The following is a 25,626-nucleotide window of genomic DNA, read 5'->3' as shown; positions in this document are numbered from 1 at the left end:
CTCTGCATTTAACTCATCCAAAGTGCACACACACAGCAGTGAACACACACACCATGAACACACCCTCGGAGCAGTGGGCAGCCATTTATGTTGCGGCGCCCGGGGAGCAGTTGGGGGTTTGGTGCCTTGCTCAAGGGCACCTCAGTCGTAGTATTGCCGGCCCGAGACTCGAACCCACAACGTTAGGGTTAGGAGTCAAACTCTCTAACCACTAGGCTACGACTTCCCCGCACATCTATTACATGCTTTGCAGTAAATTTTTAACAGTAAAAATAAAAAAATTAATAAATAGACAAAGTAATATCTAACATGAAATGAACAAAAACGGGGAAAAAATGGTTCGGCCAATAAGTACTGAAATTATTAAATCAAGGCTTTATAAAACTTGTATAACATATGTGACAACTTAACCTGACCAAGTTAATGACTGACACTCTAGTCTCCAGAACACATTCCTGCCTTTATATGCCTCAATGCATACCAGTGTGGTTGCAATGTTTTCACCTGTTTACCCATATCTGTAGCTGATAATAGGCCTTTAATATTTTTGTAATTTTAGTTTGGAGGGTGTTGCACTAGTTGAAACCAAAAAACTAAATTACTGATAGAGAAAACAGGTATGTGTTACTGGACTTTTGACTCAGCATTTACTAGTATAAAGCCCTTGTGACAACTATCCCCAGTCATCACTATAGTAGCTTATTATGTATTATATAACAATTACTATTAGACTGCTACTAGTTTACGAAGTGATGTTATGGCTCATCTAAACTCATCTGTTCCCTTGTGCCTTTGCTCATGTACCTATCCTGGTACTCACGGCCTGTCCAATCAGAGTCGAGCAGTAACATCGGCACAAAAAGCTTTTTCTTTGCATTTATCTAAATGCATTATTATCTTAAGTGACCTTTACACGTCATGGCCAAAGATAATCGAGAACAGTCGATTAACTTAAAAAAAAAAAAATCTACCTCATCTGTGATGTTACCAGTGCTAAAAAGCGCGAGTCTGTGCGAGCACACCGCGGAAACGTGATGGTCTATTACGTCTGCCGCGCGGATCTGACCAATCAGCTGCGTAGGTGACAGTTTGCGTCAGTGGGTGGGCGGAGTCGTGGATGGTTCACGGGGTGAATAATTGACATTCAACTAAAGGACAACAATCGTGGGGATATTAATCGCTAATCGACGCTTGTACTGACATATGAATAGAGAACGTGTACTTACATATGGATATAATCCGAGAACGCATATATTTGACGTTTTAGGAAGAAGTTAGGCGGCTGTTGTTTTTTCCTGTCTGTTTTCGCGAGTCCATGTTGACGCTCGCGTGCTTTCTTTGTTGAGGGTTTCCTGTGCGTGTTTTTGTTTGAAATGTCAATCCGTCAGTTTTACACTCAGTGGCACGTTTTTGTCTAGACGTACAGTCCAAACACACTGAATTCGCTGATGCGCGTGTCAGTCACAGGGTGTGTAAAGCAACTTTATGAATTCAGAGATCCAGCTTCAACATGGGAAAAGTTTTTCTTGAGCAAGGCTGAAAAAGACGTGATCAGATCAGACTATACCTGAATTAAGAAGGCAAGTTTGGGAGTTGCTGGAGCAGTCGTGATTTCAGAAGGAGAACATACGGAGTAATGGTGGTCAACACGATCCACTGGTTCAGGAAGGGCTTGAGGCTCCATGATAACCCATCTCTGCGGGACTGTATAATAGGAGCCGATACTCTGAGATGCGTTTACATACTGGACCCCTGGTTTGCAGGATCGTCCAACGTGGGAATCAGCAGATGGAGGTGAGTTTCCTTTGTGTGCAGAAAACAGAACATCAGATCCTGTGACAAAACAAGTTGTCTTTAAGTTACTTACATTGCTGTTTAAAAGTTTGGGATCAGTAAGATTTTAATGTGTTTTTTTTTTTTTAAAGAAGTCTCTTCAGTTCATCAAGGCTGTATTTATTTGACCAAAATGCAGAAAAAACAGTAATATTGTAAAATAGTATTACCATTTAAAATAATGATTTTAATATACTTTGAAATTGAATTTATTTCTGTGATGCAGAGCTGATTTTGCATCATCATTACACCAGTCTTCATTGTCACATGATCCTTCAGAAATCATTCTAATATGCTGATTTATTATCAGTCTTGGAAACAGTTGTGCTGCTTAATTTTTTGGAACCTGTGATACTTTTTTTTTCAGGATTATCTAATTAAAAAAAATAAAAATAACATCATACATTTAAAACAGAAAAAATTTATCACATTACCCAAAAACAATCAAAAACATCTCCAATAAATAAAACAAATCATCAAAAGCAGCAAAACTGTTTCCAATATTGATAACAAATCAGCATATTAGAGTGATTCCTGAAGGATTTTTTGACACTAAAGACTGGAGTAATGCTGCTGATGAAATTTCAGCTTTGCATCACAGGAATAAATTATATTTTAAAGTATATTAAAATAGAAAACCATTATTTTAAATTGCAATAATATTTCACAAAATTAAAGTTTTTTTTTCTGCATTTCTGATCAAATAAATGCAGCCATTAAAAGCACAAATACAACCAAAAAATTACGAAACCCACTGAACCCAAACTTTACAATTTAAAATTATGCTTTAGTAACTAGTATAGTTTCACTTTCATTAATAGGTATTCATAGGGACTAGTAATTTAAATGACAGTTAAATTATATACTTGCTAGTAGTGCTTATTTTGTTTTATATAATAATAAAAAGTAATACAATAGTAACTAGTATAGTTTCACTTTCATTAGTAGGTATTCATAGGGACTAGTAATTTAAATGACAGTTAAATTATATACTTGCTACTAGTGCTTATTTATTATTTCTAATAAGTAATCAAATATTAAATAATATATTTTCACGTTAACTAGTAACCATTAATTAGGTACTAGTAATTTAAATGACAAGAATCTGTTAAATTAGACACTAGTTATTTGGGGGAGGGGGTTCCCCTTTAGGTGGCTCTTCTGGGGGAATTTTTTAATTTGAGGGGGAGTTAGCGTACTATTTAGACACATTTTTAAACTACAATTATCCAACCTAAATGTTTTGTCACCCAGTGTATTTGTGTTTTACAATTTATAATGTTGTTGATTCATATTTGTATTGTGAGGAAGATTCTTAAAAATAACTTTGATTTCAAACTCTGAATTGAATTTATTTTAACTAAAAAACACAAGTATCTTCTTTATTAGAGTACATTATGTGGTAGAATATCCTTGTGAGATGCTTGAGCGGTCACCCTCATAGCAGAGTTATGATATAACATACAGCTCAGCCACCTGTCCTCTCCCTCCGGTGCACGATGTGAGGAAGTAGGTCAGTGTGTCAGATGCTATTACCTCATTCCACTTTCGGCACTCGCCTACAGTACTTTTCCACCTGCTTCAAGCAGCCTCTCGCCTATGGTATGCCACCACTCCTCTTTATGGTTGCTAAACTGTAACCAATTTTACAACTTCTTTTGAGAGGTCACGTGTATAATTTGTCCCTTGAATTGACCTGCAATACATTTCTAATATACTGATTTGCTGCTCATTTTGCTGCTTTATATTATTGTTGAAACTACGATTAACTGTGATAAATATATATAGTTAATGGAATTTATTCCAGGATAGCAAAGCTTAATTTTCAGCAGTCATTACTCCAGTCGTCAGTGTCACACGATCCTTCAGAAATCATTCTAATATGCTGATTTTCTGTTCATTAAATATCTCTTATTATTCTCAGTGTTGAAAATGATTTGGCTGCTTAATGTTTTTCTAACAAGCTAAAATTTGTACTGGAAGACAACATGTCATTCAGACTTGTAGAACAAGCTGCATGTGTGCTTTCATATGCAAATCCATTGAAATGGCAATGACTTTAAGAATGTATGAGCTGTTTCATTTTCATCTTGATCTGGGATGTGCTGTAGCGGATCAGACGTCTTTAGGAAGGGTCGCAGACAAGCTCAACTAGATGCTGCTGATACACAGTCCTACAAGAGGGAACTCTTAACTCTCACTCAGACAGGATTAGATTCTTGTATTATACCCTTATTATGAGTTATATTCAGTGCAGCCAAAAATAAAATCATGCATACGGTTTTACAGTGTGAGGTTTTCACTGGCTTGTTTAACCAAACAGTGACCATGAAGTTTGATAAGGTTTATAATAATCTAAAAAATAACCTAAATGACTAAACTGATTACCACATTTAGCCCCATGCAACATAATAAGATCATGAGGACATGCATGCCAACTCCATGGGCATTTTTGGGTAGAAATTGTGAGTGAAAATATTTTTCAGTCTCTTATTCTTAATCCTTATCCAATATATCACAAACGACTGTAAGGGTCATGCAAATTCTTAAGTTAAAAAACGCAGGAGAACATTCAGCTCTTAAAACTTCTTAAAAGTCCTGTAGTGTAATTATTTTAGTTTTTAAGTAAAAATATTTTAATTTTCTTTAATGTACAGAATCTAGGTGTTACCATAGATTTAATAAAGTTTTGAAAGCAAAATTTGGGCTCAGGGCATTTGAATGTTGCTGTGGACCAATATGAGTTTCATTCTTCACAAAAAGAATGTATTATGAAGAATGTTGTGGAGACCATACAGTTGCCGTTAGCCATTGAATTCTACAGTATTTTTATTTATTTTTTAGTTTTTTCTGTACTATGGAAAATCCATAGCTAGCATCAACATTCTTCAGAATATCTTTTTTTTGTGCTCAACAGAAGAAAGAAACTAAATTATGATATTTTTGGAAGAACTATCCTTTCAAGAAACACCGGTGTAGCATAATGTTAAGAAACTTTAACTGCTGCACAACTGACCTTTAAAGAAATATTCAGCAGTACACTGTCAGTAAACTAGTATTCCATTCCATTCTGAAAACAACCAATGAAATACAGAATATAACCAATGTGTTTTTCCATCCCGTTTGTCTGTTAGTGCCCTCTGCTGGACTAGTCAGAAAAATCTCAGTCTTGTTCCTGCAAGAGATTAAAATGAACAACTATCTCTATCTAAACTACTGTTTCATTTACTTGTCAGTTATTAAAATTTGATTACTTTTGTATTACAGGTTTTTGCTGCAATGTCTTGAGGACTTGGACGCCAGTCTTCGCAAACTTAACTCTCGCCTCTTTGTCATCAGGGGACAACCCACGGATGTCTTTCCAAGACTTTTTAAGGTCAGCGAATGGACCGCCTAACCCTATTCAACACTTGTGTAAACTCTCTGTCAGGACATGCTGTTCTGTGTCTGCCCCTTATTTGATTATGCATCTTTTTATTTTTTTTTATTTTTTTTTTCTAGGAGTGGAAAATCACCCGACTGTCATATGAGTACGACTCTGAGCCCTTCGGGAAGGATCGTGATGCAGCCATTAAGAAGCTGGCCACTGAGGCCGGGGTGGAAGTCTTCGTCAAGATCTCCCACACACTCTATGATCTGGACAAGTGAGTGTATCTGTTATCATTGCCATATGCCCATATGACTCCTACGTAGCTGCCAGCAGTCCTGTGGGAAGCTGTTGCCCATCATGCCTGATAGTTAACTCTTTATTGAGAATGTTATGCAGAAAGTTAGTGAGATCACACAGATACTGTCATATGAATATCAAAAAGAAATGGCATTTCAAATACTAAATATTGTGTTACACAAAAATAAAAGTTGTGTGTTCAAAACCATATTAGCATTTGCTGTGAGAATCATGTTAGTTCTTGTTATTGGCTTTGAATTTTAGTACCCTGACAACTCTGAAATGCCATAATATTGTGTACATATTCTTATTGTCCCCTCTGTGCATCTAGGATCATAGAGTTAAATGGAGGACAGTCTCCTCTCACCTATAAACGATTTCAGACGCTTATCAGCAGAATGGATCCTGTGGAATTACCAGCAGAGACTATCGCGGCTGAAGTCATGGGCAAATGCGCCACACCAGTCAGCGATGACCATGACGACAAGTTTGGCGTTCCCTCGCTGGAGGAGCTCGGTGAGACACCTGTGTTCCCTCACTTTGCATGTGTGTGCATGTGTCTGTTGTAAATGAGATTTTAAATGAGTATTTGTGTCTTCAGGTTTTGAAACGGATGGACTGTCCTCAGCTGTGTGGCCTGGTGGAGAGACTGAAGCTCTGACTCGACTAGAGAGACACCTGGAGAGGAAGGTAGACATGTGCTCTATTACACAGTTTTGCAGTTATGCTTTTATTGCATTACACCATATTTATATTTATAATAATCATCGCGCACTCAGCAGGGCTATTATATTTAGCTAAAACTTTAAACCACAAAAAAATGTGCATTACTTGAAATACAATAAATGTTAACTAAAATAAAATAAAAATCTTTTATTTCAGGTAGTTTTCAAGACAACGTTCTCATTTTAATTTAGTTTAACTTTATGTACTAAAATAGCGTAAACTAAAACGAAAATAAAAATGAAAAAAAAAACTAGATATTTTGAAAACAACAACAACAAAAAATGAATAAGGAAGACAAAAAATACAATTATTAGTGCCGTCCACTAAAATTAACATGAAAGCATAAATTATAAAAAAAATATAATTTAAAATGTGAACAAAGAGTCTATGTATTAAATATAGTTCATGCATTAAAGTTTATGGATTAAATTGATTAAAAGTGACGAAGATATTTATAATGTTATAAATAAATTTCAAATAAATGCTGTTCTTTTGAACTTTATATTAATCAAAGAATCCTGAAAATAAAATATCATGGTTTCCACAAAAATATTCAGCAGCACAAATGTTTTCAACATTGATAATAAAAAGAATTGTTTCTTGAGCATCAAATCAGCATATTAGAATGATTTGTGATGGATCATGTGACACTGAAGACTGGAGTAGTAATGCCAAAAATTCTGCTTTGCCATCACAGGAATAAATTACATTTTAAAGTATATAATAAAATAGAAAACACATATTCAAAATATTAATAATTTTACACAATATTACACAATTTACTGTATTTTTCATAAAATAAATCCAGCCTCGGTGAGCATAAGAGACTTCTTTCAAAAACATAAAAAAATCTTGATTACTCCAAACTTCCAACCTTTAGTATAATTTGTATATATTAACTAATTCCTATTGGGCTTTTCTTTTCAGGCTTGGGTGGCTAATTTTGAGCGTCCCAGAATGAATGCTAATTCCTTGCTGGCCAGCCCCACAGGCCTGAGCCCTTACCTCCGGTTTGGCTGCCTCTCCTGCAGACTTTTCTATTTCAAACTCACAGACCTCTACAGAAAGGTAAAGAGAAAAGCACTGTCTTACTGTGACTTTTAAGTACTTTTCATCACTCTGATAACCGATCGTAGGATCTTAACTGGCTGATTATTATTCTCATCCTTTTTTCCTGGCTTTTCAAATCCAGGTCAAGAAAAATAGTGTCCCACCACTGTCTCTTTACGGTCAGCTGCTCTGGCGTGAGTTCTTCTACACGGCTGCCACTAACAACCCACACTTCGACAAAATGGAGTTCAATCCCATCTGCGTGCAGATCCCGTGGGACAGGAACCCCGAAGCTCTGGCGAAGTGGGCAGAGGGCCAGACTGGTTTCCCGTGGATTGATGCCGTAATGACCCAGTTGAGGCAGGAGGGCTGGATCCACCATCTGGCCAGGCACGCTGTTGCTTGCTTCCTCACACGTGGAGACCTGTGGATCAGCTGGGAAGAGGGCATGAAGGTACTGCAATCATTGTTCTGGATTTCAATAAAAGAACTGTTGCTTCATGTGCTAAAATCTATATTGATTTGTTTTTAAAGGTGTTTGAGGAGTTGTTGCTGGATGCAGACTGGAGCGTCAACGCGGGAAGCTGGATGTGGCTTTCGTGCAGCTCATTCTTCCAGCAGTTCTTTCACTGTTACTGTCCGGTGGGCTTTGGTCGACGTACCGACCCAAATGGAGACTATATAAGGTGCCACTCTTGACTCTTGCTTATATCCACAAACATTCAGTTTAATAAAAATGACCAGTTTGGTTCAATATTGAGACCATTCTTTTTGAATGCTGATTTTATTATTACAGACGCTATTTGCCCATACTGAGGGGCTTCCCTGCCAAATTCATCTATGACCCTTGGAATGCCCCAGAAAGTGTTCAGAAGATCGCAAAGTGCGTAATTGGAGTGCACTACCCTAAACCCATGGTTAATCACGCTGAGGCCAGCAGGATAAACATCGAGCGAATGAAGCAGATTTACCAGCAGCTGTCCTGCTACCGGGGTCTCGGTAAGAAAATGCAAAGCTTTTTCAAAACCCCAACTCTTAAAAATCTTGTTTAACCTTTTTGTAATGCTTTTCAGGGCTCCTTGCAACTGTTCCATCCAACAGTGGAGATGGTAATGGAGCAGGTCCTTCCTCAGGAGACAACACACAGGAGAGCACTCACATTACAGGTATACCGGCAAGCACATTGTCATACATCTTAGAATTCATCTCTGGAAATGTCTGATAATGCTGAGAGCTTTTGCTGTAGGTTTCCAAAATTGTTCATCAGCCAAACCCCTTACATGTAAAATATATACTTGAAGTAAATAATTTAATGACACATTCACGGTTCTCTGGTTGTTGGTCAAATAACCAGTAAGAAAATGTGAAAAAATGCACTTGTATTGTAAAATATGAGTATGATTATAATGATTTTAAATACATTAATACTAATATGTAATTTTTTTTTTATTTTCAAACATTCAAACCCTTAAGCTTTAAACATTTCATATGCCTGTTTTATTTTTGGCTGAAATGCTGAAACTTCTGTTCAGTTGGACATATGTGAAAGTGAAAATAACCAAAGTGTAAAGAACCCCCATTTTTGTGAAATCTTGGTCTAATTGATCCAATTTAAGTTATATTGTGCTCTTTTATTCATCATGTGTATTAGCAGTTTGGTCAATTTCAGTTATACTTGTGTTGGAATATTTACCCTTTCTTTACCAGCAGTGCACCCATCACCAGCAAGTTCTCAACCAAAGTTCTCACCATTTACGGTGTCATGTGATCAACTGTCTGTCAACAGTGTACAGCCACAACCAGGTGTGTATTGGCACAGATGCATGGGTTTAAAATATAATAAATGCCGCTTACATGTGAAGTGTGAAACAGGCCTTAGACTGCTTTATTAAGATGTCTGTCTTTCCGATCTAGGTTACTCAGGTGTTGGTATGGTTGGACAAGCTCACAAACAGTCACAGAGAGGTGAGTTCTGTTCAAACAGTCTCGGATGACTCATAGCATATTCTGAACTCAAGCTGTCTCACTGCGGTCTAAAATATTTTAATTTCATTGAACTACACTATAATTTGTTCTATGTTGTGATTTGCTTATAACAAGTCAATGACAGACTAGTTTAAAACAAACTTGATCTTGCAATGAAAAGAAGGGTTTACCTCATGTTTGTGGAGGATTATATTTTGATGAAAGCACAGACTTTTCAAAACAGGGCTATTCATCTGTGGATAGTTACGCTACCATTCAAACGTTTGGGGGTGGTAAGATTATTATTATTATTTTTTTTTATGTTTTTGAAAGATAATATTATTACAATTTAAAATAACTGTTTTCTGTTGTAATATATTGTAAAATGTAATTATTCCTTTGATGGAAAAATAAATATTTTGTAACATTATAAATGTCTTTGTCAATTTTGATCAAATTAATGTATCCTTGCTGAATAAATGTATTAATTTCTTCAAAAATAAGTAAATAAAAACATCGCACTAACTTTAAACTTTTGAATGGTACTGTACAATTTCCATGCCACTCAAAATTACAACCTCACAAGCTGTTTTTGTATTTAGGGAGAGGGGCAAGTGCTTTTTTGAAGCGGCATAATGAAGACCGAGCTTCAGATGGTTTGTCGAAGATTCAGAGGCATGACAGTAACTAGCTGCTTCGGAAGCAAGGATATACACACACCCCTTCTCAGACGAGTGTTTGGACCTGTCCTGAACCGTAGCTCAAAGGACAATGTATCCGCATGACATATCAACTCCTCCATGCTTTGCTTTGCTTTGCTTTGCCCTTTATGCCTTGCCATGGTGTCATTCTGCTTGTGGAGCTCAAGTTAGCATTGAGGTCAAATGTGGTGGCCCAGGGAACTGTCAGCTAAGCTGTTTGACATTTTATAATGTATGTAATTACAGAATTTAAGATGTCTCCATTTTTGCAAGCTGTATGTTGATTAATTGTGGAGGAAAATGTTTTGTAGTATACATGCAATCCAAATGTCAAACATCGTTTTCTCTTTGAAAGTGTGTGTATCTACCATACCAATTGATGTCCATTTGTGCAGTGTTGTTGCAATAACTGTGTTTTGCACAATCTGGTGTAATATTAAGAGGAACTTATTTGGAAATTCATATCTTAATAGCGATCGCCAGGAGCATACCAGCCACTATTTGAGAATATTTAAACTAGTCGCTCTTTGAAAAGTCAAAGGATTTGATTGATCTAAATGTTCAATTATAATTTATAAATAGATACATTAAAATTTATTTGAAGTCCACAGCAAAAATCTGTATATTTAGTCAGATTTTTACTTTTTATAATGGAGTAACTATCATTGAGGTTTGTGGCTCTTAAGCACAAATAGATTTGTTTCAAGACAATTACAGGGAAGCAAACCTGCTATTTATATAAATGTATACTGTAAGTAATTCAGTATGCAAACCAATGTACATAACTTTTTTTCTTGTTTATTTACAAACTTGCTGTTATATTTTTTATATGAGACGATACCTTTTTTGAATGTTGTACTTTCTTTATAAATCACCATTAAAACATGACAGACCTGTTACGATGCTACAGTGATTATAAGATAATTTGAACCGTGTTCATCAGTATTCAGTATTATTGAATTATTAGTATTTTTTATTTTTTTTCATAACATTCATTAGTGTTTGCTATTAACAGACCACATGTAATCTATTTTACACAATCAGATTACTATTATGTTTGTATAAATTACATATTGGTTGCATGACCTGTCAGACGACCTCAATAAATTACTTGTTAATCAATTTGTAATTTTTTAATTGTGACCCTATATTTTAAAAGGTGCATACACAGTAAAGACACAAGGGAAATATCTCTGAGTAATGCAGTTCTTGCCTTTCAAACATCAATATGACAGTATGAACTACCATTCAAAAGTTTGGGGTTGGTAAGAGATGTTTTAGAACATCTCACCAAGGCACTTTTTTATTTGATCAAAAATACAGTAAAATAATTATTTTGAAATATTGCTATTATATCTAAGTACATTTTAGTAATTTTTTCCTGTCAGCCATTACTTCAGACTCGCCACAAAAGACTCTAGTTTACTAGTCTGGCTAGTTTACCTTTGTTTTAGGAAAGGTATAATAAAAAAATGTAGTTAGAATAATGTTACTTTTTTATTTAACTGGTTCTTTAACCTTTAAACACCATTGATTACAGACAGCCACTCCCATTGGATGTCACATGGTGACTCAAGCAGATGTTTAAAAGCTCCATTATCTAACTGGGGTTTAGTTCGAGAAGGAGGCGAACACCTCATCCAAAGCCCAATGGACTACGGTAGTTTGTAACATAAACGGACTACGGTAGTTTGTAACATAAACCAGATAAGCTGCTCTTAGCGAAAGTCGTAAATGATGAACATCGAGGGGGAGGAGATGCGCAAACCAATCCGGCTCATCGCGGCTGCCTGCAGAGACATGGGCATCGGGAAGAACGGACAGCTTCCCTGGAGCCTTCCGTAAGACATACAGTTACTATCATCATTCAGTCCAGTTGGAATCGCTGTATTTTTTAAGTTATGTTAGCTATGAATGAATAATTTGAATCAGTAATCAGATGAATTCCTGAATGACGTGACGTGAAGAATATATGATCGGGAACGGTCGACGTACACTTTGGTGTCCAATTCCTTTATTAGCATTCGAGGCATAAACTAGTTATATAGCAATAACTATTTTTAAAACATCAAATCGGTGTCTGTCTGATTACAGAGGCGTACCTTGACCTTCTGGACTGTGTGCAACAATTTAAATCCATGGTACAAGTTACAAGTTATTGTAAGATAGTTTTTCATTAAGTTAAAGTTTTTTTCTGTGTGTGTTTGTGTGTGTGTTACACATATAGACACACACATATACACCTATACATTTTATATATATACAATTACTATATATATATTATTTTATATTATTATTATTATTATTATTTTATATATATACAGTATATATTATATATATCTATATATATATATATATATCTATATATATATATATATATATATATATACACACATTTTAACACACACACACACACACCTCACATAAAATTATTTTGAACTATTTCATTTTGAAATGTTTATTTTTACCACTTGTCATTTTAAACATTTTCAGAACCTCTTTTTTTTTCTTGTGGAAAGTGTCACTGACCTTTAGAACTCAAACTGAATGTCAGCAGGGTTTTGAATGAGAGAGATGGAAACTTCGAGCCCCCCAGTGCCCGCCCTGTTTGAGATAAGAGATAACATAATTTGCAAACAGGGGCTATAGACTATTGGGAATTTCTTTATATTTCTGGTATATAATATTATGTTGGTATGAGCCTTCTCAGTCATGCCTATTAAATAGGATCAATGCATGCAGTGTGATGCAGGATAATCTTGGTTCAACTCTGATTTGGGCACACAGCCCTGCTTTTTTGAAAGTTATAAACACATCAAAGATATTTGTCATGCAGCTCAAATTGCATTTTGCACACTATGCAGTTATCAAAGTTGAATTTATGTATATCAAATGGTGCACAAAAAATCTAATGTGCTCATGTTGTTTACAGAAAAGAATTTCAGTTCTTTATGGATACAATTACAGCTGTGTCAGAACCTGGTAAGTGGCTTTAAATTTTATGTTTGGTTTGATTTATATTTTAGTTAATGTAATTTTAACAGTATAATGAAAAAAAACTGTATTTTTTCTCTGGTGCACATCAGGGAAGAAGAATCTGGTTGTCTGGGGGCGAATCTCCTTGTTCTCCTGTCCTGAGACGGTCTTTCCTTTGGCCAACTGCATCAATTTGGTATTGAGCAGGAAGCTGACGTAAGTAATAAATACTTTTATGCAACTGAACTTCCATTCAAAAGTTTGAGGTCAGTAAGATTTTTTTTTTTTTTTTTTTTTTTTAAGAAATCAATACTTTTGTTCAGCAAGGATGCATTAAACTGATCAAAAGTAAAGACATTTTTATGTTACAAAATACTTATATTTCATATAAATCACAATTTCCACAAAAATATAAAGCGGAATAACTGTTTTCAACATTTATAATAATAAAAATAAATAAAAAATCAGCATATTTAAAAGATTTCTAAAGGATCATGTGACACTAGCGACTGGAGAAATGGCTGCTGAAAATTCAGCTTTGCATCACAGGAATAAATAAAATTTTTACAATTTTAAATTATAGTAATATTTCACAATATTATTCTTTTTATTTGTAGTATTTGATCAAATAAATGCAGGCTTGGTGAGCATAAGAGACTTCTTTCAACAACATAAAAAAATATACTGACCCCAAACTTTTGAACAGTAGGGTATATTATGATTTCTGTATTTATTTACTGTATTCTGCATTACTGCAGTGCAGTGCCCCCACGTGCCCACTATCTTTGTAAGGATTTCGGATCAGTAATTCACTTGGCTTCTGAGCCTCCCTTATGTCACATTGTGGAGACCATCTGGGTTTTAGGAGGCCCAGAGGTGTATAAGGTGAGTAGCCTGATTTATGCAACATGTATATAATAAGTGTAAATTTATACAGTAATTCAATTAATATTGTAACTGTGCTATTTAGGAAAGCCTTGAGCATCCATGGTGTGATCTCATCTATCTCACTAACATCATGGCCGACTTTGACTGTGATGTCTTTTTCCCAAAATTTGACCACAATATTTTCAGAAAACAAAAGGGGTAGGATTATCCCCTCATTTATTATTTGAGTTACGAATATAATACAATTAGGTCCTATTTGTTAACATTAGTTAGTGCATTGTCTAACATTGAGCAATACATTTGTTTCAGTATTTTTTAATCTTTGTTAATGTTTGTTCATTGTTAGTGTATGTAAACTCAGGCACATTAAATTAAATGTACAGACACAACTGACAACTTTTGATATCAGTAATGTAGTAAATGCTGAAATCAATATGAACTAAGATTAATAAATGCTTTAGAAGTATGTTTAATTGTGACTAATGTAGTTAACTATGTTAACAAATGGAACCTTGCTGTAAAGTATTACTGATAATACTTGCCTTTTATTATGCATAAAATGCATTGTAATTTGTCTGATTAATTGTTGATTTTCTTTATGTAATTTCCAGGAGTACCAGATGAAATTCATGAAGAAAATGGTATTAAATTTCAATTTCAAGTCTTCAAGAAAGAAGTTTAAAACTGAAGCTTTGAAGAGACCAGACTGACAAACATGATACTGAAAATTTGTACATAATCTGAAACTACGGAGCCACAAAGGGGATATGGTGATGATAATGAATATGATATGGGAGGAAAAATGCACTTGCGTTGTCTCGCAAACGTATTGCTTTCCCCCGAGAAGCTTTATGTTCTTATGCATTCTCTCGCAATAGTATTAAGAGACATTTTGCATTTTCTTGCAAAAGTATAGCATTCTCTCCCCAAAGTGTTGCATTCCTTTTTGCGCTCTCTCGCAAAACATTTGCGTTCTGCTGAGAAACTTTGTGTACTCTCACAAAACAGTTGCATTCTACCAAAAAAACTTGTTCCTTCACAAAATGTTTACGTTCTCTCACAAATATATTGTTATTGTATTGAAAAACTATAGTTATTGTAAAACTATACTAGTTTTATTGGTTTTAACAGTTATGTCAGCTTTGTAGAATCTCAAAATATTGCACAGAAGAGCACTTTATCTCAAAGGCTCTGTTGAGAGCTACAGTATGTCACTGGTGGACTTCATAACCATCCAAATCATAAGCATTTCAAAGCGGCTAGTTCTTCATATAAACCATATGAAGATCATTAACCTTTTCATTACATAAGAAATCACACCACACATGATCTGAAACAGCAGATGCACTCAGACAGTGATGAGCACCACTTCTCTCACGATTACACTGAAACCCACTGTTACTCATCTCACTGTCACCATAGTGACACGAGTGTGATGAATCAAAGCAGATCAGGGAGTTGGGATACAGTAGGAGTCATATATATGGTTTCTGTATACATACCATCTGCTGTGTGAACCTTACTGCAGTTAGCAGGCTATTAGTTTTTCTGTCATGTAAGTTTTGTAGGCATTGTATTTAACTTCTTATATTTGTGCTATTCTATAAACTTGTTTTTTTGTGAAATTAAATCTTTGGTGCTTTAATAAAGTTTGTTTCTAATCCAAATTAAAATGCAAAGTGTGCAGCAACTCATTGACTACATTGTGACAGTGAATGACTTTCCCCACTAGATGGAGTCTGCAGCTAGGATGAAGTCCTGTTGTAATGCTGCAGTCAACCTTTAGGGGATTTTTTTTTTGAGGTATATAACTGGCCTTCCCAAACATGAGTTTGGCCCACCAGTCATTTCACACAAGATCCTTTTTAAAACATTCTCAAAGCATGCTGGATAAAATTGAAAACATAAAAAGCAAAGGGGAGATGTTAACTGTTATGCTGACAATATAAACTTAAAAAGTTTGGGGTCAGTGATTTTTATTATTATTATTAAAATGAATGCTGTTAATTCAGCAAGGATGCATTAAATGATCAAAAGTGACAGTAAAAACGTAAATAGTTACAAAAATATATATATTTCAAATAAACACTGTTCTTTTGAACTTTCTATTCATCAAAGAATCCTGAAAAAAAAATTATGTAATAACAAGCAGCACAACTGTTTTCAACATTGATAAAATAATAATAATAATAATAACGTTTCTTCAAGGTTCAAGGTTTTTTATTTGTCTATGCCACCATATGTGAAGACATACAGAGGAATCGAAATACCATTTCTCTTCTCTCTCATCAAGTGTTTACATTGTTACATTCCAATTTACATTCGTTCCAATTTATTCTTGAGCACCAAATTAGCATATTTGAACGATTTCTGAAGGATCGTGTAACACTGAAGACTGGAGTAATAAAAAAAAAAAGATTCTAAAATTCAGCTTTGCCATTCAAGTACATTAAAAAAAGATAATAGTTGTTTTAAATAGTAATAATATTTCAGTGTTACTGTGTTTTTGATCAAATAAATGACACCTTGGTGAGTATAAGACACTTCTTTCAAAAACATTAAGTAAAATAGTGTAATAGTAAAACCATCAAATTCGTTTCTTTAGGTTAGATTTACACTTTATATTAAAGTAAAATAGTTCTTATTCTAAATATATAAGATTAAGGTTTTTTAAAATATGACTTAAATGGCTACACCAATATCATCCTATGCTAGTTTAGGATGAACATAATTATTATAAGATTAATATTCCTGAATTCTTATATCTGTTAGTGGTTTTACTAGTATTGGTGGTATCACTGGTTTTTAAATCTATAATGTCCACATTGACATCAATAAAAACCATCTCATATTCACATACATCACATTCTGATTAGGAGATTTGAGAGCAGATTGCACAGAGGACAGCGGAGCGCTTCAGCATGACCTCAGACATGGAATATTTACCACCTTAATATTCCAGCATGCAAAGTCCAGGGCAGGAAATTATGGACTTTAATTGCATGTGTCATCTATTTTCATAATTTCCCTGAGTTATGCCCCATAAAATCAATGTGTAACATTTGCTAATAATACCCACTGTCACATTTCAAATGAAAAAGAGCTATTTATATCCTCGCTTATTAACCTCCTATGTGTTCGGGTATAACTCAAAGTGTCATTTGCAGGATAAAGCAGCCATCCGGTCGGAGTCGTACACTAGGAGTGGACAAAGAATGGAGAACAAAAGAGAATGGCAGAGGCAAGAATTTAGGGATGTAGAATAAACAGAACAGTTAGAAATATTAGTGAAACTTGCCTCAAAAGGTTATGCATAAATTAATTATCAGTTCTAATCAAGATCAAAAACATCCATTATTTTGAAGGTATGAGAAGCTTGTGAGAAATTGAATAGTGACCATTAAAGAAATCATAAAGTCCACTGTGTAAACAGCAAATGCCACAAGCCAATATGTAATGTAACTTCATTAGAGATACCAGTGAAGTCTTTAGTCTAAACATTAAAATGCGCTAAATTATCTCAAAATGCTGCCCAGAGGGCAAAATACTGGGAAATGCTTGCAAATGAGATTCTGACGGCAGCACACGGGTAAACATTCAATGATCTGAATATTTATCTGCATAATGCATACCTCCAAGAGGTATTTTATATTGCTCATTATTAGAGACTTTGATGAAGAATTTCAAAAGCTACATAAATTACTTGGCACAACACATCTGTATGTGGCAATACAACAATGACTCAGTGCCACAAATGGCAAAAATGTACATTGTAAGGGAAGGAAATGACATAAAATGACATTTTCTTTGAGCACAGTATGGGTTGACTGTTGTATTCGGTAAGAATCACCTTCCACAACATTAACATAACATTCGACAATTTATTCCTTTCAGCAAATGAATAAAATAAATAAATGTATTCATGCAGAAAACAAAGGAAACCGTTGTTCATATACTGTTTATAGCACATACCATTTTAATTATGGAAACCTGTTTCTGCCATGCAATAAAAAAAAATTGTAATTGCGACTTTTTTTCTCTGAATTCTGGGATATAAACTAAGAATTACAAGAAATAAAACAGAATTGTGTTAAAAACTTGCACACAATTCAGACTATTTCTTGCAATTCCAAGTTTGTGTCTCACAATTCTGACTTTTTGCTCAGAATTGGATATAAACTCACAATTCATAGAAAAACTTTTTTTTTTTTCAAAATTGCAAGATACAAACTCAGAATTGTGGGAAACTCAGAAGTAAAGTAAGAATTGTGTGTTAAAAATGTGCAATTCTGAGAAAAAAGTCTGTTAACTCAAAATTGCCAGATGTAAACTCTGAATTGTGAGAAATAAAGTCAAAATTGAGATAGAAAGTCACAAATACAGGCTTCAATACTTAATCTTCTGTTCGAAGTGGAGCTACTGGATTAAAAAGTGGCCTCTCTCGCCTAAGATGCAACTTCCCGTAGCTCATCTCAAAGTCCTTCTTTGTGCCGTCGAGGACTTCCAGGCTACCTGAACGTACATCATAACCAAACGAGCGCAGTTTCTGAATGCGATATTGAATGATCTGCGTTGTCAGTTCTAACACTGTGGGAGTCTCCATGATCTGCTCCATACTTACTCCAGCGGTGAGGAGGCCTTTGAAGCGATCAGCTAGTATAGGCACAGAATAGTATAACAAGGCTGGACACTGAAGTACAATCTGCCTGAGCTCTGCTTCTGTGCATCCCAAAGTCTCCTGGGAGTAGTTGAGGGTGAGTCTCATACTTTCAGGGTTCAGTTCAGTAACATATCCCTTCAGTTTGGAAAGCAGCCGCAAGAGCTCATCGCCAGTAAAGCCCACGTTGCGTAGGAATGCCAAGTTATCATGCAGGGCCTCTGGAAGCTTTAGAAGCACGTAGGGATTTTGAGTGAGCAGCTTCTGCAACCAGGTCTTCATGTTGTCCTCCTTCCCACCCAAGTCCAAATAGGTCTCCTGCAGGGTCTGGATCATCACCTCGTTTTGCTTCGCGGGTCGGCTGAAGCTCTGAGGGGCGCTGGCCATGAGCTTGCTAATAACGCGTTTGTTGAGATGTAACGTCTGGAAATACGCAATGTTAGCTTTCTGGCTGTCGTGATCGGAGGACGAGGAGAAAAACGAGGTGGGGAATTTTTCAATGATTCCTACTAGATCCTTCTGGCTGGTGCACACTGACATCCACAGCTTTTTCTGAGCCTCCATTTGATCAGGTTTGCAGAGGATGGCCTCAGGATGGAGTTCCAAAACGCGGGCGATAACAGGCCCACTAGCCCCCATGTCCCTCAGCAGGGCGGCGGTCTCGTTCACGTACACGGGACTCTGGCGCAACACCCAACCCTTCAGCTTCCGGACTTTACTGATGTCTACGGACAAGTCGTACAGGGCGCTTACGGCAAGCGGGTTCTCTTCTTGAACAATCGAGGAGCAGGGCCTTGTGATAAGCAAAGAAGTCACTTGAGCCCGCTGGCAGTAGAGACACAGCGAAGTCGTGACTAATCGCAACATGTTTGCACAATCTACAGGTCTGTGGGCGGTGCTGTTTGCATTGCATGCAAGTAACGTGCCTGAAACAATTGGAAAAACATATCAGAAAATCTACTTCCTCGTTCCCATCTACTCATGCAAATCTGATATCACAAGCAGTCTTTCGAGTGAGCATTCAGACACTACAAACCATCTACTGTACTTACAGGATAAAGAACTTTCAGCAGAAAAGAACTAGCTGTTTAATTGCTAACATCCGCAAAATTTCAATATCACAGAAGAGCCAAGTTATTTTACATCTACACCTGAGATAATTTAGGCTACTTTTTAGTTTTGGAGAAAACTTAAATTTCAAAACAACAACTGTTAGGTACACAAACAGAAAAAAAGTACAAACAAGTTCGACAGTTTCTTTATGATGAGATCATGACATAGTTTTCATGGGATTGCAAAGAAAAACACTAGATACCTTGAGGGTCAAGGATGTCCCAATAGTTTTTGAATGACATTTATGAGAGCACACTATTAACCCTCATGCTCTGTTTGGGGTCTTTCAGCCCATATCAATCAATTTTTAGACTTCTGTGGCTTTTTTGAGGCAATCTATATACTGGCGTTCTCCTAATTGAGAAAGCAAAGAAGATATAGTATACGCATTAAGAATTTACAGTAAATTGGCTTTTGAAGAAACAGAACAAAAAAATCAAAGACACATCTTGCACTGAAGGGCACATAAACTTTTTTGTTCAATAAAATGCATTCTAAAATTAGAATAACACAGATTAAATGTCCACCATTAAAAATATTATAAATATTATAAGTTAAGATTTTCCTTGAGTACATCAGTATCTCTCTCTCTCTCTCTCTCTCTCTCTATACATATATATATATATATATATACGCACGCACGCACGCACAGCAATGCCATTGATATGACATATCGAATGAATATCCTTTTCTGGAAGGAGAGGAAAAAAAAAAAAAAAGAAAAGGACTTAATTTTGTAATTATGTCATTATTATTATTATTACACTTACATCAAACAAACATACCATAACGTTAAAGTAAATCTCAACAGAACATGAGACAGTGTGCTCTCTCTTATGAAACGTAAGTCATGACATCGAGGTAAAGAAACAAACTGCATTGTCTAAATGCGGCTTGCATTTAGTAGTAGACAACAATATCATTATCTGAAACGTGTTCATAATACAAACTGATCAGTACCTCAGCAGGTCAAATCTGGGTGGTCACATCTGGACCTAGGTCTTGGGGAGACGTGGGCTTCTCTTATTCTGGTTGTGACGTCCATGAGGTCTGAGCACAACAGCGCCACCCTTACTACGGGAGGAAAACTAAAACCAGTAAAAAAAAAAAAAAACAATAATAATATATAAAAAAAAAAAAAAAAAAAAAAAAATATATATATATATATATATATATATATATATATATATATATTTTTTTTTTTTTTTTTTAGTTTTCCTCCCCTTTGTAAATGCTTTTGTAAACATTTTGATTTACAATACGAACACAGCAAAGGGAAATATGAATTAACTACTCACCTAAACTACAAAATAGTTTACAGAACTGCCACTAACAAAATAATCAACAATTATGAAAGACAGCCAAACTATTTCTAGTTAACGGATAATTCCATTTTAAGCAGCAGTTCAGGACTGTTGTGTTTACAAAACAGTTGCTTAAAATGGCATCAGGGACTGTGAGTTCTATAATCAGAACAGAGAGAAATTAGTCTGAATGGCAGTGCAAAGTGAGTCACAGTTGGAGCTTAATCACAATGCTGGATCATTCCTGCCTGCTAAAACTGTTCACTCAGCCCACCCTTGAAGTCTCTACAATCTGGCGACTTACAAAAAGCTTTGCATTCAGACGGCCCCCACAGGCACCTGTAGGCAGACAAGGTACAGTTTAAGACAACAGATTTTCCTTATTTAAAGACTATTTAGAGATGTTAAAAGCTCTGTCTCTCAAAATGAAATATTTTAACAAACCATACTTTTAAACATTTTGCTGCTTAAAGTTACTCAAATTTTGCTTGAAAAAAGAAAGAAAAGAAAAAAGAAGTTATGATAGAATTATAAAAGAAATATACATAAAATATGAAAATATTATATATATTAATATACTGTATTTTTCACACACATATAAACACATACACATATGTATATATGTGTGTCGAGGGGGGGTGTATATACACACACACACACAGGTAAGACTTTTGGAGGAAATTTTATTTTTATCTGAAATATTAATATTTCTATTAGTATTATTCACTTCACTGTACTAAAGGGTGTTCTTTAGACTGTCTAAAGTGTTCTTTGGAGTGCTTCAGTATGTTTGAGTTTTCGATGTGCTGTGAGATAACAGGACATCTATTTAATGTGTGTGTGTGTATGTGTGTATGTGTGTGTGTGTGTGTGTGTGTGTGTGTGTGTGTGTGTGTGTGTGTGTGTGTGTGTGTGTGTGTGTGTGTGTGTGTGTGTGTGTGCTAGACAAGTATGAGACAGTAAATGTTATTTCAGCTTCTTAGACGTCCTGGCTTCTTTGCAAAAATGCATCTGGAGGACAAAGTTGGACACCTTAAATGGATGTATATGTTAAATATGCATTATGATTGGATGAGATCAAAGCATCCGCATTTGATGCAGGTATAAATGTCGAGTTTGGGTGTTTCCTCTTGGTCACACTCTGCAGTCAACTTGGATGACTGTATGACTGTTGAACTGTTCTTGCAAGAAAATAAATATTTAAAAGAACTCTGTCTCATACCTTTATTAAAATAGAAAATTGCCAACAACAGGATCTAAAATAATTCTAATATAAATTTTGTTAAAATCTACTGATATGTCCACTGATTTATTTATTAGGTGAGTAGTGATCAATTACACTTGTCAGCTGCATTATTAAATGAATTTCTTTGCCATATATTGCAACATGTTGTTGTAGTACAAGAGTGAACACTCATGTGAATGTTTTTCCCTGTATGCAAACAATCAGAGCATTGCAGAGCATTGCTGAAATGGTTGACTAAAGCTGTGACTCTCTGCAAAAAAAAAAAAAAAAAAAAAAAAAGATCCTTTTTTGAGTTTCACTTGAGAATTAACTAACATAGACTGATTTTTTTTCACATTGCATTTTCTCATACTCAGACACACACAAGATTTAACCAAAAGAGGAAGAGCACAAGAGATAGAACTAGATATAGAGATGGAGACTAGAGATAGATCGTTTTCTGATTCATGAGATAAAACTTTTGACAACAGCACACAAGATTGAAAGATGAACCTTAAATGGAAAGATAAATGAGAATCATGTGCTCTGTGTTATAAGGGAGGATATAGGCATGAGGAAAGCAAAGCAAGAAAAACTGCACCTGAGAAACTGAAGAAAAAACCCTGCACCTAAGAAGGACAACATCCCAACGTGGGTGGATCTTATTGCCAAACTTCAGAAACAGGTTACTCAAATTTCTGAGTATGTGGAAGGCAACAGGCTGAAAGCAGTCTCACGGATGGACAGAGTAGAACAGGATGGTTCAAACCAGGAATACTGTGATACTTCTTGCTCTGCTGCTAGTGAGCACTTTTGCAGAAGAAGACCCAGAGCCCATTTTTAGAGCTCTTGGTGGGGAACTGGAGATGGGTTATTGCTTTGGCAATGACATTGCTGTGTACAGACTGAATGCTGACGGAAGGGAGCTATTGGGTCAGTTCTCGAGTCCCTCAGTTTTACCACCTGATGCCTTTAAGGGTCGGATCAGTTTCTCCAATGACGTTGAAGGGCTCCTTAGTCTGAAGCTCACAAATCTTCAGTACTTTGATTCTGGCATCTACATCAGAGAGTGCTGGAGTGGTAGCACTATGGAAAATTATCGCAAACACTATCTCTACGTTTGTGACAAGGAGTTCAGCTTTAAGGAAATTTCACTGACACCCGGCACAGGTGCAGATCTGGTATGCAATATGAGTTCCATAAAACATGCTGCAATAAAATGGTACAGAGAAGTGCACAACGTATCTTTGTTCATGGATACAAAGATTTCTTTGGAGCCATTACAAGTGGAGTTTAAAAGCCTCATTCGAGTTCAAGGTGAAGGCTCATTGTTACATGTTTCAGATGAGTTTATTCAAGACAGACCTCGTTTTTTCTGTCTGATCATGGAGGGAGAGCAATGCAAGAGCTTCCAAACCATAGGACTACCAGATGAGCCTGAAACGAAGACTGTTTATCATTCTGTAGGAGATACCGTAGTCCTTACATGTTCAGTAGACCACCTCAGACAGAATCACTGGAAAACACCTTTAGGACAAGTTAACTCATCGGCACCAGTAGGGACAACCAAAAAGCAGATGTTCGTGTCAACAAGTATGAATTCTGAAGACTATTCCCTAGTCATTCGATCTCTCACTTCAGATCATTCTGGGAGTTATAAATGTTTCTCTACCTTCCTTGTTGAAGATTATGTTGTGAATGTGTGCCCTTTGCTTGAATCAACCAATATTTCATTTTCTGCAAAAGATAAGAAGGTGGTCCTCCAATGTAACTTCATGTCTTCACCATCATTAAGCAATAAAGTTGAGTACGCCAGTGTTCTGTGGTATCGAAAGAATGGTAAGAAGGACATCCAAATAATGGACTCAGGGGATCCTTCTTTAACCCCACCTAAAGATTTACAAGGACGTGTACATTTCTCACAGGTAGATTCCTCTCTCATCATCACTGATCCCAAAAAGGAGGACAGTGGGATGTACTGGTGCGTGGTGCTAGTGGATAATGAGGAGACTGATGAGGGTGATGATGAGGATGCTTATGATGACGTTGATAATGGTGGTAAGGAAGATGATGAGGTGGAACACCAGTCATGGATAATGGAGGAAGAATACATGGACATGTGTCTCTTTAGGCAGGTCACCAATCTAAAGTTCCACCAACCTATAACAAAAGGAAAGGGGTATTATACAACTCAGCATGAACCTGAACCTGAATCTGAACCTGAATCTGAACATGAACCTGAACCTGAACCTGAATCTGAGACTAACCTGACAATGTATGCTGTGTGTGCAGGGATTATATGCTTATTGTTACTGGCTGTGATCTGTATTTTGGTGGTTCTAAAAATAAGAGCTAAGAAAAGATCTGCCACTATTCCAGAAGGAGGTCTTAAACCATCTGAAGAGGAAGGAACAGCACTTAAATCAGAGGCATGCTTAAGTCATTAAAAGACGTAGAGTATAAGGTCACTCCTTTTTGAGCTTCCACTGTTTTTACACAATAATTTGTGCATAATGTTCATGAAAAGTGTAATTGTGAAAATTAAGAGGAATCTACTCAAGGTAAGGGGATAGTTCATCAAAAATTCACCAGAAATTATGTCATCATTTACTTACTTGTGTGTAATTCCAATTCTGAATGACTTACTTCCACAGGACACAAAAGAAGATATTTTAAGATATGTCTCACTTTTTTTTTTCTTTTTTTTTGTACAAACAATCAAAATCACTGGCCACCAAAACTGCTTCAAGATATCTTCTCTTTTGGGTAAATGATGAAAATTCATTTTTCATTTTTCAGTGAACTATCTCTTTAGAGTACCATTTCACCTTCATACCTGAAAGAGGAAAAACATTTGTAAGACTTACTCAAAAGGCTTACTCAAGTATTGCAAAAGGGTTTTCAGTATCACAATTACACATTTGACAATTGTTGTTTTTGTAAATGCTGAAATGGATCACAAAAGTGTCTTCTGGGTGATCATGCAGCAAGACTCAGGCATGAGTGTAATGTAAAATAGCTACTGGCAAGTGTGACATTTTCTTGTGCGATGAAGACAAGACCAGCTGGTTTGTTTCCCTGTCAAATCTTGAGTACACACTAAGCAAATTGTGCTTTAAACATAAACACACCATAAAGCCTGTATAAAAGTTGATTTTGTATAAAGACAAACATATGGGTCTTAAAGGGATAGTTCAAACAAAAATTAAAAAACATTCACTCACCCTCATGTATTTCCAAACCTGTATGACTTACTTCTACGGAAAAAAAATGATGTCATACAGGTTCAGAATGACTTAAGGGTGAGTAAATAATTACAGAATGTTCTTTTTTTGGGTGATTTATCCTGTTAGCTATATGATTTATAGAGGATGGTGTACATATGATACTTCTACATGGATTTCTCTTAGTTCTTTTCTACATTTATGATTCAAAATTGCACCATGTCTTGTAAAAACACCTCCATTAATCATGTATCCTATACTTTCAACTGCAAAGAGGCATTTAGTACTACTGAACTG

At 35.7% G+C, this 25,626-nt stretch overlaps 3 protein-coding genes across 5 annotated transcripts; 2 read left to right on the top strand and 1 right to left on the bottom strand.

The window, feature by feature from the left end:
* The first annotated feature begins 1,021 nt into the window (after positions 1-1,021).
* cry1b (cryptochrome circadian regulator 1b) lies at positions 1,022-11,064 on the top strand. Of its 2 annotated transcripts, none has more exons than XM_042775431.1 (13): positions 1,022-1,794; positions 5,101-5,209; positions 5,335-5,477; positions 5,832-6,016; positions 6,102-6,190; positions 7,154-7,294; positions 7,419-7,730; positions 7,811-7,962; positions 8,073-8,275; positions 8,350-8,442; positions 8,987-9,079; positions 9,191-9,241; positions 9,844-11,064. In XM_042775431.1, exons 1-13 carry the CDS (start codon positions 1,637-1,639, stop codon positions 9,930-9,932), a joined length of 1,818 nt encoding a protein of 605 aa, XP_042631365.1. In that variant the 5' UTR covers positions 1,022-1,636; the 3' UTR covers positions 9,933-11,064. The 2 variants fall into 2 exon arrangements, with proteins under 2 accessions (XP_042631365.1, XP_042631364.1); XM_042775430.1 differs by having other exon boundaries at positions 1,024-1,794; positions 8,984-9,079.
* A 576-nt stretch (positions 11,065-11,640) lies between these two features.
* On the top strand, positions 11,641-15,496 carry zgc:153031. 2 transcript variants are annotated; one of them, XM_019122976.2, is made up of 6 exons: positions 11,641-11,783; positions 12,875-12,924; positions 13,029-13,134; positions 13,677-13,803; positions 13,889-14,004; positions 14,418-15,496. In XM_019122976.2, the coding sequence occupies exons 1-6, from the start codon at positions 11,677-11,679 to the stop codon at positions 14,428-14,430; spliced, it is 519 nt and encodes a 172-aa protein (XP_018978521.1). In that variant the 5' UTR covers positions 11,641-11,676; the 3' UTR covers positions 14,431-15,496. The 2 variants fall into 2 exon arrangements, with proteins under 2 accessions (XP_018978521.1, XP_042631366.1); XM_042775432.1 differs by having other exon boundaries at positions 14,410-15,496.
* Positions 15,497-17,034: 1,538 nt separating this feature from the next.
* Positions 17,035-20,642, bottom strand: mterf2 (mitochondrial transcription termination factor 2). The gene is made up of 2 exons (XM_019122972.2): positions 20,537-20,642; positions 17,035-19,389 (listed from the first exon to the last, which is right to left on the bottom strand). Exon 2 carries the CDS (start codon positions 19,328-19,330, stop codon positions 18,200-18,202), a length of 1,131 nt encoding a protein of 376 aa, XP_018978517.2. The 5' UTR covers positions 19,331-19,389; positions 20,537-20,642; the 3' UTR covers positions 17,035-18,199.
* Positions 20,643-25,626: the final 4,984 nt, after the last annotated feature.

The sequence above is a fragment of the Cyprinus carpio genome, chromosome A18, assembly GCF_018340385.1.
Source record: "Cyprinus carpio isolate SPL01 chromosome A18, ASM1834038v1, whole genome shotgun sequence".
Lineage (NCBI taxonomy): Eukaryota > Metazoa > Chordata > Actinopteri > Cypriniformes > Cyprinidae > Cyprinus > Cyprinus carpio.
Note: the sequence above shows the minus strand (reverse complement) of the source record. Positions and strands in the feature narration are given on the sequence as shown.

Excerpts from the sequence above, each read along its gene's own strand:
- cry1b (XM_042775430.1), top strand. The coding sequence starts at position 1,637 with ATGGTGGTCAACACGATCCACTGGTTCAGGAAGGGCTTGAGGCTCCAT. Across the intron at positions 5,210-5,334 it reads TCTTTCCAAGACTTTTTAAG|GAGTGGAAAATCACCCGACT; the intron begins GTCAGCGAATGG and ends TTTTTTTTCTAG. Across the intron at positions 5,478-5,831 it reads ACACTCTATGATCTGGACAA|GATCATAGAGTTAAATGGAG; the intron begins GTGAGTGTATCT and ends CTGTGCATCTAG.
- zgc:153031 (XM_042775432.1), top strand. The coding sequence starts at position 11,677 with ATGATGAACATCGAGGGGGAGGAGATGCGCAAACCAATCCGGCTCATC. Across the intron at positions 12,925-13,028 it reads TACAGCTGTGTCAGAACCTG|GGAAGAAGAATCTGGTTGTC; the intron begins GTAAGTGGCTTT and ends GGTGCACATCAG. Across the intron at positions 13,135-13,676 it reads GTATTGAGCAGGAAGCTGAC|TGCAGTGCCCCCACGTGCCC; the intron begins GTAAGTAATAAA and ends GCATTACTGCAG.
- mterf2 (XM_019122972.2), bottom strand. The coding sequence starts at position 19,330 with ATGTTGCGATTAGTCACGACTTCGCTGTGTCTCTACTGCCAGCGGGCT.